The 12500-nt window shown below is 45.6% G+C and overlaps 1 protein-coding gene across 1 annotated transcript in view; it reads right to left on the bottom strand.

Moving 5' to 3' along the window:
* The window catches only part of LOC113642096 (band 4.1-like protein 5), a 28219-nt gene that overhangs the window by 14650 nt on the left and 1069 nt on the right, over positions 1-12500 (bottom strand). Inside the window, exons 2-12 of the mRNA XM_047814888.1 lie at positions 12059-12083; positions 11828-11880; positions 8167-8287; positions 7729-7816; positions 7555-7643; positions 7392-7461; positions 5331-5500; positions 4707-4813; positions 4584-4608; positions 3691-3730; positions 3039-3154 (exon numbers count right to left, since the gene is read on the bottom strand). Of these exons, the coding sequence (XP_047670844.1) occupies positions 3039-3154; positions 3691-3730; positions 4584-4608; positions 4707-4813; positions 5331-5500; positions 7392-7461; positions 7555-7643; positions 7729-7816; positions 8167-8287; positions 11828-11880; positions 12059-12083 (904 nt within the window). The remainder of the gene's footprint in view (positions 1-3038; positions 3155-3690; positions 3731-4583; positions 4609-4706; positions 4814-5330; positions 5501-7391; positions 7462-7554; positions 7644-7728; positions 7817-8166; positions 8288-11827; positions 11881-12058; positions 12084-12500) is intronic.

Genomic DNA, 12500 nt, shown 5'->3' with positions numbered 1-12500 from the left:
CTAGGGTTAGTTCATCATGCAGTACTGATGAGCGTTAACAGAGCGTGTTACATAAAGAGACGCTCGTGTACCCAGAGCAGAACAGACAGGGAACTCGGTCAACGTGAGAAACCTTCAGCTAATGTTTACACTGAGCCCGGTCTCAAGCTAAGACGCTAACTCACATGGAGGAGACAAGAAGTTAAATAAGAGCTGACTGAACTGCAGAGTGAACAAAAGGACACGAGACGTTAAAGGCGTTTGTTCTGTTTTTAATTGTGATACCGTTACCGTTTAACGCCACGCTGTGCTGAGGTCACATCTACTTCTACTGTACGGCTAAAAGTACGTCGACAACTGACTTTCGCATCTGTCTGTGTTTCTGCTACAGCTTTACGAGTCCCCTCAGTGGACATAAGAGGCTCGAACCTGTTAGAGCATGAGACAAAGTGCACAGAGCTCCATGAGGACCTGGTGTGGACGTGAAGGTTGGAGTGAAGAACTCTAGTGTCCTGCACAGAGCCCTGATTCTGACTCAACACCACTGAACACCACTGGGATGAACTGGAGTCTCCTCAACATCCCAACATCAGAGTCTGATCTCACTGATGCCCCTGTAGCTGAATGTGTTATACCCGACGCGTGTGTGCGCGTGCGTTATACCCGACGCGTGTGTGCGCGTGCGTTATACCCGACGCGTGTGTGCGCGTGCGTTATACCCGACGCGTGTGTGCGCGTGCGTTATACCCGACGCGTGTGTGCGCGTGCGTTATACCCGACGCGTGTGTGCGCGTGCGTTATACCCGACGCGTGTGCGCGCGTGCGTTATACCCGACGCGTGTGCGCGCGCGTTATACCCGACGCGTGTGCGCGCGCGTTATACCCGACGCGTGTGCGCGCGCGTTATACCCGACGCGTGTGCGCGCGCGTTATACCCGACGCGTGTGCGCGCGCGTTATACCTGACGCGTGTGTGCGCGTGCGTTACACCCGACGCGTGTGTGCGTGCGTGCGTTATACCCGACGTGTGTGTGTTATATCTGACGTGTGTGTGTGTTATATCTGACGTGTGTGTGTGTGTTATATCTGACGTGTATGCGCGCATTATATCTGAAGTGTGGGTGTGTTATATCTGACGTATGGGTGTGTGTTATATCTGACGTGTATGCGTGCATTATATCTGAAGTGTGGGTGTGTTATATCTGACGTGTGTGTGTGTTATACCTGACGTGTGTGTGCGCGCATTATATCTGAAGTGTGGGTGTGTTATATCTGACGTGTGGGTGTGTGTTATATCTGACGTGTGGGTGTGTGTTATACCTGACGTGTGTGTGCGCGCATTATATCTGAAGTGTGGGTGTGTTATATCTGACGTATGGGTGTGTGTTATATCTGACGTGTATGCGTGCATTATATCTGAAGTGTGGGTGTGTTATATCTGACGTGTGTGTGTGTTATACCTGACGTGTGTGTGCGCGCATTATATCTGACGTGTGGGTGTGTTATATCTGACGTGTGTGTGTGTGTGTTATATCTGACGTGTATGCGTGCATTATATCTGACGTGTGGGTGTGTTATACCTGACGTGTGTGTGTGTTATACCTGACGTGTGTGTGCGCGCATTATATCTGAAGTGTGGGTGTGTTATATCTGACGTGTATGCGTGCATTATATCTGAAGTGTGGGTGTGTTATATCTGACGTGTGTGTGTGTTATATCTGACGTGTGTGTGCGCGCATTATATCTGAAGTGTGGGTGTGTTATACCTGACGTGTGTGTTCTGATTTTTTATCTCAGCTCTTTGTTTATTTTATTATCTAGTCTGTGTATTTTGTTCGTCAGCCCAGAACACACATCAGGGCACGAGACGGATCGCGTCGCATGTCGGCCAACACGCAGAGTAAACAGTACGATGTACACACAAAGAACAAGCAGGTGGAGGAATCACTGCTGCCAAACAGAACTGGAGTTTAAAGCCAAAAATCTCTGAGATCATTCAAACTCCTCGCTATTCTATAACTGTAGGACTCCGTCCATCCCGTTAGCCTCGTTTACACTCTCTCTTCCTCTTCACTGATTGGCCGCTGCTTCTGTCAGTCACGTTGTACTCGTAGGTGACGTATTCTTTATCCTGTGAGTCAGTAATCAGGGTCGATAGTTTAACACAACGTGGTGACTTGCCCCGTAAAGAGCGGCTCGGCTGTTTATTAAGTTCCCTAAATGTCCGAGTAGGTTAAATAAGAGGACAGAAAACCAGGATAAAGGAGAACTCTGACTGGATCAGAAAGAACCCGATGCTTGCTAGACACAGCAGGAAAGAGAGTGGATCAGAATCGGAGTCGGTTCAGTTATGATTCTGCACATCGACAAAATTTTCAGGTCCGTTGATTGGTCTGAATGTGAAAGCGGAACAAGCGAGCGAGCGCTGTGCCGAACCCAAGCCAATCAGGAAAGCCCATCCAACACTAAAGAGCAAATCAGATGGAGAGATTTACACACCAGGAGCTTTAGAACTAAAGGGTACATACCTCACCTTTAGAACATCAGACTAGAACAATACGGCAAAAAAAAAAACACAAGCAGGATTTATAAATAGTCAGGATCAAACTTTTATAACAAATAAAAACATTCATACTTCAGTGTCACACACACACACACACACACACACACACACACACACACAACGCTTTATGTGACGGTACCACCTCATCTATTATATATAATATTCCAGGACATTTAAAGCAAAGCTCCTCATAGCACAGAGCACAGACATCCTTCAAACAGCTTTAGGACCCACAACACCAAATAAAAAAAGAGAGAGCAAGCGAGCAGGAGAGAGTGAGTGAGCAGGAGAGACGAGGGAGAGATGCGAGATCTCTCAGCACAGTAATGCCCACTCCATAGCAGCAGTAGCTGTCCCCATGTCAAAGCAAAGCAAAGTCAAGCACACTTACAATCAGTCAAACCCCCACCACACACACACACACACACACACACACACACACACACACACACACACACACACACACACACACACACACACACACACACACGGCTCACCTCCTCTTTACTGATTGGCTGCCACCAGGACTCCGAGGCAGAGCTTCAATAGTCAATGGACCCTGAGTCAAGGGCTGGCTGGGGACCGGGGACACTCCAGACCGAGACTGGACATACTGTGTAGGAGAGAGAGAGAGAAAGAGAGAGAGAAAGAGAGAGTGCAGTAGAGACAGAGAGAGCAGGAGAGAGAGAGAGAGAGAAAGAGGGAGTGCCAGACAGAAAGAGAGCAGGAGAGAGAGAGCGCAGGAGAGAGAGCACAAGAGAAAGAGAGAGAGAGAGAGAGAGAGAGAGAGAGAGAGAGAGAAACAGACAGACATAAAGAGAGCAGGAGAGAGAGGGAGAGAGAGAGAGAGAGATGCTGAAGTCAGAGAACACTAAAATCTTCCTGCATTAGTTTAATACACTATAAAGTGAGTTTACCACCTGAGCTACAAACCTTCTCTAAATCCACACCTTCACTCAGTCAGTAACACAAGACAAACAACACTAATGTACATTAAAATACAACTTTAACTGAATAATAAATAAAACCAAATTTGAATGTTCCTGCTCGTGGAAGCGAATGGGGGGGGGGGGGTGAATCAGGTTGCACAACATCATAAACATTTCACCGGACAAGAGGACAAGAGGACAACGTGAGGAGACGTAGTACCTTTGTCTCCTGACTGGGACTCACTCCATTATTCTGGCTCCTGGAGAGAAGAGAGAGGAACGTGATACTGTGTCTGATGAGATGTTATAAAGTGTTGTTTAGTGATTTATACACCTTGTAATTATATAGTGCAACAATGCTCACACACACACTCTCACACACACACTCACACACACACTCACACACACACTCACTCACACACACTCACTCACTCACACACTCACTCACTCACACACTCACTCACTCACACACTCACTCACTCACACACTCACTCACACACTCACTCACTCACTCACACCACACTCACTCACACACACCACACACACACACACACCACACACACACACACACACTCACTCACACACCACCTCACTCACACACACACTCATCACACACACACTCAGCACAGCACACTGCACACACACCACTCACACACACATCTCACACACACCTCCACACACACACTTCACACACACAATCACACACTCCCTCACACACCCACCACAAACACACACACACAACACACACAACACACCACACCACACCACACTCAAACACACACACACACACAACCATCTCACACACACACCACTCACACACACTCACACACTCACACACTCACACACACACTCACACACACACACTCACACACACTCACACACACCCCTCAAACACACACTACACTCACCCAATCAGCAACACACACACCTCAACAGAAACACCACTCACAACACACACTCACACACACACTCACACACACACTCACACACACACACTCACACACACACTCACACACACACTCACACACTTTGTGTACATTAGAGGTTATGAGTAATCACAGCTGATCAGAGACATTGCAATAAAAACAAACAGAACTGGAACTGAACACTTACTCTGTGGATTTAGGAACAAAGGGACCTGTTAAAAGGCAGAACAACCAAAATCATTATCCAGGGATTAAGTGTTATATTAAATGTTTAGTACTAAACCCATGCAGACAGTCTGTCAGTGTGTACCTCTGTTCTGCAGAGTTCTTCTGGAGTAGCGACGACTGGGTCGTCTCTCAAACGTAGCTGACCGCCGAGCTTTGTTACCCTTCGTGGTCTGGTATTCTGTCTTTCCGCTGCCAGACAGAACAATCGTGAATTAAAAGAGACAAACAATGACGCTGGAAAGAACGAGTGAATGTCTTAGATACGTGTAGAGCACAGGGGAATAAACAGGGAGTGGAGAGAGAAGTGAGACAGGAGACGGCTGGAGAATGTCAAAGTGCTGGACTGGCAGCTGGAGATAACATACGATTCCACAGGACGGACGCGCGCGCACACTTTACTTTTAGTTTACAATTTACTAAATTATGCTAATTTATAACCAATAAATTGCCGGTGCTATTTACTGATAATTATTTTTGATGCCAAGTTTAAGTTACAAATTAAACCAAAACATTTGACCTTATATTATACTTTCAAACACCTGAAGGAATACAAGAAGGTAAGCTAAACACAATCAGGTTAGGTTGCCAGATTAAACACTATCCTTAACAAAAAGTTAATAAATAAAATAGACCAATCATGGACTCTGATCTGAGACTGGGCAAACGAGCTGCAGCCTGTAATCCGACACCACACCGGCTTTGGTACCTGTATCTGAAACGGGAGCCCATGCGGATGAAGGCTGAGTTAGAGGAGCCCTTCTGAACAGGGCCACGCAGCCTGAAGAAAGCATGATGCTCCACTGCACACTTCCATAAGTGTTTACACGCCTTGGGATGGTCCATGCGGAACACGAACGTGTGCTCCTGCTCTTTGCCCTGATGGACAGAAAGAAAAACAGTGAGAGAAACACACTGAACGTCTCGAAGATGTCACACGACGTGTCTTTAACCTGTGTACGTTTGACCTCGACCCCACTGAACGCTTCTCGGATGAACCGGAGACGTCTCGGTGTTGTAAAGAGAACCGAATCCAGAAAAGATGAGGACGGTTTAGGATTGCACTGGAGGAGCACAACCCGTTCTAATCGTTTATCAACAAAGAGGAGGTGTGAGATACAAGCCAAGTTTCTTAAGAAACCGAGTCGACTGTACCGGTTTTTAAACTCGCAAGAAACGAGAATGAAAGCAACAAGCTGGCAGGAAGTGGAACGACTTTTTCTCTCTCGATCGAGCGTGCAGTGAAAAATCTGTTCAGTCCTCCGTTCGTTCGGCGATCCGTACGGATTACACGCAGCTCAAGGACAAATCTGCTCTTCATCTACAGCCGTATAGAAATGAAATAAATAAATCAGACAGGTCAGGAGCACTGACAGAGCTGCAGGAAGTCTGTGGTCAGTAAAAAAAAAAGCAGGATTTCTGAATTAGGACAAGTTCAAAACGTGTCTTCGTCTTTGAACGGCCTTGTGCACGAAGAGTGCCGTAGCTAGAGAGGGTCTTATCTGTGTCGTCTTTAAGATGTACCAGAAAATCTGAACACAAAGAGAGGAAGATATGGACGAACAAAACAAATGTATAATAGTTTACAGATATTTTGGCTGGAGTAGGTATGGCTTTCTATTTGTATCTAAAATCTTGTATCCTGGGAGGTCGTGACCTAATAGTTAGAGAGTCTGACTCCTAACCCTAAGGTTGTGGGTTCGAGTCTCGGGCCGGCGATACCACGACTGAGGTGCCCTTGAGCAAAGCACCAACACCCCCCCCCCCGTCACCATACTTAGCTGTAGGTCACGTCACCATTTAAAAATACATTAAGAAAAAAAAATACAATGGACAAAAATACCAATCTGGCAACCATAAAAAGCAAATAATACAGCAGGAGACAAAAAGACTGGAGTGACAGATTCATTAAGGACAGGAAAATAACTGCACCATTACTGACAAAAGTGAGGGTAGGAAAATTAATGATTGCCTATTGTCCTACCACCAGGGTATAACATTAACTGGACACGACGGTACCCATGACCTTGTGACCAGACAAACACCAGCCATTTTATCCCATTACATTTCCACCTATTCCTCAGATGTTCCATATTTACTGATGTGTAAAGAGAGTTTGTGTGTCTGAAGGCACAGAGAGATGTCTCACATTATTACAGCTTAAACCACAATAAGTTAAGATGTGTGCTAGAGAGTCTCTCAGGACCTGTGTGATGATGGACAGCCCGTCATGTTCACAGCTCCACTGCTTTATAGTGCTAAGTGCTCCAGATGCCAGACATGCCTGAGGGAGGGCACTGTGTAATTAACTCCTGCTGGAGACCAGCCAAACGTAGTCAGGCATCAGACCACTGAGGGGCAGCGGTGGAACCAAATATGGACACACTCACACACACAAACTCACACACACTCACACACACTCACACACAAAAACACACTCACTCACAAAAACACACTCACTCACAAAAACACACTCACACACAAAAACACACTCACACAAAAACACACACAAAGCACACACACACTGTACATCACTGCAGAATGTGTTTATTTCCTTGTGCTGACGGAGACAAACAGCACAGGAAGCTATAAAGATTCTTGTGAGCAGTTCTGTGTTTCATCACGTGAGGGAGTGAAAGATGATAAACGAGACCGTGTGTAGATCTGAGCAACACTGAGATACAGCTGGAGAGATGGTGACCATGTCAGACAGAGCAAACAGGAGCATTATCTACTCTGAGACGTTCTGTTTTCCGGTGTCCTGCATTACCTGCTCATCATCCTCCACCACCACCAGGGTCAGCTTGTTCTTCTTGAAGTCTAACCGTGTGATCTTGGGCCTGAGTGAGGAGACAAACATACACACACGATGCAAAACATTTGGACACATTAAATACTTAGAGATAAACAAACCAACACTACAATCATCTTACCAAAAGAACAGTCCGATCTTTGTCTCTCCCTCAAACACCAGCACCCCGGTGGGGGTCAGTCCCAAACTGTACTCATTTCCATCTCTGGCCTGGAGGCAGAATGAACAAAACCTGTTGGACGCACACAGACTCGGAAGAGCACCAGACAATTCTGAAGGATATCATCATGCTTACCTTCACCATGTGCATGTCAACCCCATACATCTCCAGCCACTTGGCCTTGTTCAGGTAGTTTATCTCGGCCTGCGCAGGCATCTGGCCCCTGGAAGATAGCAAGATTGAGAGAAGGAATTTTGTCAGAGTTATCTAAGAACTTACAAAAGCTTTCAGCCTGACGGACCCCGTGACTCGGTCTGAAATTATACCGAGGCGTGTCCGTTTGAAAGAGAAGGTCCAGTTTCATCTGAAGAACCCTTCACACTTCTCTGCTCTGCTACAGACTTTCCTGAACTTTCAGTTCAATTCATTGTGACAATACAGCGTTAAAGTAATATATAGATTCAGTAGGTTATTGGTTACTGGAGGTGTTTTTAACCCGAACCCAACACTTTCCTTCACTATTTCTCGTCTCGATGCCGTTTGCTTTTACAGAATGAACAGTAAGAGAGTTACCTGCACTCTTTCCATGTGTTATAGATGGCCACCTCCATCTCTTCTGTCTGCTCGGGTACAAAGCGGAACTCTGACACCAGGTCGAGGCCGTGCTCTGAGGGGTCACAGTCACCCAGCTCAGCTACAAGGGGGCAAGATGTCAGAAGTTAGTTACATAGGGCTCAGTGGGGCTGGAGAGGAACCTGTTAGACTTTTAGAGCAGACTCGCACACACACACACACTCTCACACCCCCCACACCCCCACTCTCACACCCCCACCCACTCAGCCTAAAGCACATGCATTTGTACCGGGAAAAAACCTGGAGTATCACAGCATAAGGAAAACATGCAGGTATCAAACCCCAAACACAGAAACATAGATGTCATAAAACTAGCTTTTATATTTATCATTTATTGTATTTATCTTTTATTACATGTGACCCATTTGCTTTCAGAAATATAACAATAAAAAAAGAGAGTGAGAGAGAGAGAGAGAGAGAGAGAGAGAGAGAGAAAGAGAGTGAGAAAGACCGAGTGTGAGAGAGAGAGAGAGAGAGAGAGAAAGACCAAGAGTGTGTGAGAGAGAGAGAGTGAGTGTGAGAGAGTGTGAGAGGGGGAGAGAGTGTGTGAGAGAGAGAGAGTGTGAGTGTGTGAGTGTGAGAGAGAGAGAGGGAGAGAGGGAGAGAGAGAGTGAGAGTATGAGAGTGAGAGAGAGAGTGTGTGAGAGAGAGAGTGAGTGTGAGAGGGAGTGAGTGAGAGAGAGAGTGAGTGTGAGAGAGAGTGAGAGAGTGAGAGAGTGAGTGTGAGAGGGAGAGAGAGTGAGTGTGAGAGGGAGAGAGCATTAGAGTGGTGAAGTGTGAGATTGTGAGGAGAGAGAGAGAGTGAGTTAGAGAGTTAGAGTATGACTATTTGAGATAGAGAGAGTGATGAGAGTAGAGAGTGAAGTGTGATATCTGAGTCGAGCGTTAGAGTTATTGTCTTTAGTCGAGGATATAGATCGATAATCTAGATGTGATATACTTTATTTGATGTTTATTATAGAGATATACGATAATATAGATAGTGTATCGTAGCACGATTAGTAGATTTGAAGTGTGATCTGGAGCTATATATATATAGACTATCATTGCTATCGTTTCTCTTTAGAAGATACTTGATTTGTATATAGTGTATGACGTGAGATATCATCTATCCTCACTCATCATAGCTATATTTAGTGTAAGCTCTATAGATCGATATATATATCTATATCTCTCTCTTTTCATCTTTTTTCTTTTACTCTCTATGTCTATTTAGATCGTTAGAGATATTGTGTTTTTCTCTATCTATCTATCTCTCTCTCATCTCTTTCTCTCTCTCTTTTCTCTTTCTCTCTTCTCTTCTTCTCTTTCTCTCTCGCTTTCTTTTTTTTCGTTTTGCTCTTGCGTTTTTTTTCTTTTTTTTCTCTTTTTTTTTTTCCTCTTTTTCTTGCTTTCTCTTTTTTTTTTCTTGTTCTTTCTCTCTCTCTCTTCTCTCTCTTTCTTTTTCTCTCTTCTTTCTTCTCTTTCTCTCTCTCTCTTTCTTTTTCCTCTTCTCTCTCTTTTCTTTTTCTCGAGTGAGTGCGTGAGGTATGAGAGTGAGGCCAAGTGACAGCACGCGCCTATGAACTTACGCAGCCGCAGTGTAGGAAATCCTGTGTGTGAGATGGTTTATGTGGGGTTTTGGAGGGGGGGAAGTGAGAGATAGAGTGTAGAGTGCTAGAGTGATAGTATGAGAGTGGAAGAGAGTGTGTGAGAGAGAGTGAGTGGAGAGGGAGTGAGTTAGAGAATTAGTTATATAGAGTATTTAAGAGTGTTAGAGTGAGAGAGAGTGAGTGAGTGTGAAGGGAGAGATAGAGTGAGAGAGGAGTTGTTGTGACATTGTTAGAGTGATAGAATTTTAGTTTTTTTATCAGGTATATATAGAGTTATATATTTTATTTTTTTATTTGTTATCATATATATAGATTTCTTTATTTTTCTCTTTCTTCGCCGCTGTTTCTGTTTTTTTCGCTCTCTCTCTCTCCTCGCTCTCGCTCTTCTCCTCTCTCTCTCTCGTTTCTCTTTTTGCTCCGACTTCCTCTCTTGCTTTCTTTTTTCTGTTACTTCTCTCTCGCGCTCTCTCTCTCGCGCTTTCTCTCGTTCGTTCGTAAATTTTTGCTCGACCTCGATAGCTCTCTCTCTCTCTCTCTACTCTCGTGATCTATCTTTTACTTTTGACTGTTGCTCTCTCTCGTGCTCTCCTCGTTTGTCATATTTCTCTATTCTGCTCCTCTCTACTCTCGCCGACTCTTTCTCGTCTTTCTCTATTCTCTCTTTCTTTCTCTCTCTCTGCTACGTCTCTCTCTCTCTCTCTCGCTCTACTCTCTCTGATCTTTTCTTTCTCTCTCTCTCTCTCTCTCGCTCTCTCTCTTCTTTTTAGCCTCTCTTTGTCCTGCTCTCTATCTCTCCCTGTAAGTGATCTAGAAAGACCTCGCTCGAGCAAGGAAAAAGAGGAAAAAGGTATTAACACATGTACTGCACATTTGATGCTGTATTAATAAAAGTCTTATTTCTAATATAAGCTTAAAGACATTCCTCAGTGGAGCCTTCCTGCCCTTGTTCAGCAGTTACCCCCCAGCAGTAATGACACGTCTAACCCTGCCTGCTCTACAACTGAGCACCAGCTTCTCCGAGCCTGGTTTCATTCCCCACAGGACAGAGGAAGTGTGTGTAGAACTCGCTCTGAGATCGCTGTACACAGCTACGACACTCCTACACTGCATAATAAAGAGGATTAAAGGAGCCACATGCTGCCCGTTCCCACATAGTCCGCATTGGGACGAGCAAAAGCCCTCGCACATCCGAGCCGCGTGAATGATTGACAGATTAAAGAAAAAAGAGCTGATATGGAGGGAAGTCGTGTTGATGAGCTGAAGATCAGATCTGAACACGTCTACAACAACGCTGCTCTCTAACATTACACAACCAGGATCGGTTCACAAGTGCTACAAACTCACTGGTCAATCAAACACTGACCCCAAAGCCCTGACTGTGAGGAATGTGCAGTAAAGCAGAGACTCTTCTTTTTGTTCCTTTCCCCTGCTTTGGCAGACACACAGAGAGAGAAAAGAGAGGAGAGAGCGAGAGCGAACAAGAGAGACGAGAGAGAGACGAGAACGAGACGACGAGCAGAGACGAGACACGAGAGAGACGAGACAGAAGAGCGAGACAGACAGAGAGATGACGGAGAGAGAGAGAGCGCAGAGAGACGCGAGCACGCGGAGAGCCAAGACAAGAACGAGACAGACGACGGTGACAGACAGACAGAGAGAGGAGCGAAGACAGAGAGCGAGAGCAGAGCGAGACAGACAGACAGAGCGAGAGACGAGACAGACAGACAGAGAGCGAGACGAGACAGAGAGAGAGAGCGAGAGACGAGAGAGAGACAGCGAGAGAGGCAGAGAGAGAGACGAGACAGACAGAGAGAGAGCGAGACGACAGAGAGAGACGAGGACAGAGAGAGGCGCGAGCGCACAGACAGACAGACGACAGAGAGAGAGCGAGACAGACAGACAGACAGTCAGAGAGAGCGAGACAGACAGACAGAGAGCGAGACAGACAGACAGACAGACAGAGACACTAACCATAGAGAGCCCTGTCTAAACTGGTTTCAGTCACTTACCCTGCAGTGAGAAAGCTGCCAGCTCCACCGCTGTATCAAAGGGACAGAACAACCTGCCCAGGACACAAGCTTGTTATTTACACATCAATTTATATTCTAATATTAAAGACACAAAACACTGTGCATTAAAATGAGCTTTAATAACTATATTAAGCGCGAGAAGCCGGACAGACGGACACACGACCCGAGACGACACTACAGAGGTCGTCACTAAAGCATCTGAAGTCTTACTTGCCACTGAAGACGTCCTGCTCAGCTGTAGCACGAACAGGTATCTGTGACCAGAGTGATTAGGGGTCAGTCAGGGGGTTCAGTGTGAACTTAACACAGGGTGTTTAAAGAGGAAGTAAAGCAGAAAAGCACCGTGTTAACTCCTCGTGTAGGTTGTTTGGGCTCGGAGGAATAAAACTACTTCACCCGCATGTGGAGACAATACGGAGGACCGACTGCAGCGCCACATGAGAAAGAAAGGGATAAAGGAATGAATGGAAGAAATAAACAAAAAAAATTCAAATGTTTAAAAATTTAAAGTTACTGAAGTTAGGACGTGTAGCAGAGACGAACAGACAGCTTACTTTCACTTGCTTTTTATGCTTTTTGTCACATCCAACCAGTGCTGCAGAGACAGGAATGATCAGACCATCAGATGTCAGAAAAATATTCTGCACATTTA

This window comes from Tachysurus fulvidraco, chromosome 6, assembly GCF_022655615.1.
Source record: "Tachysurus fulvidraco isolate hzauxx_2018 chromosome 6, HZAU_PFXX_2.0, whole genome shotgun sequence".
NCBI classification, from domain to species: Eukaryota; Metazoa; Chordata; class Actinopteri; order Siluriformes; family Bagridae; genus Tachysurus; species Tachysurus fulvidraco.
Note: the sequence above shows the minus strand (reverse complement) of the source record. Positions and strands in the feature narration are given on the sequence as shown.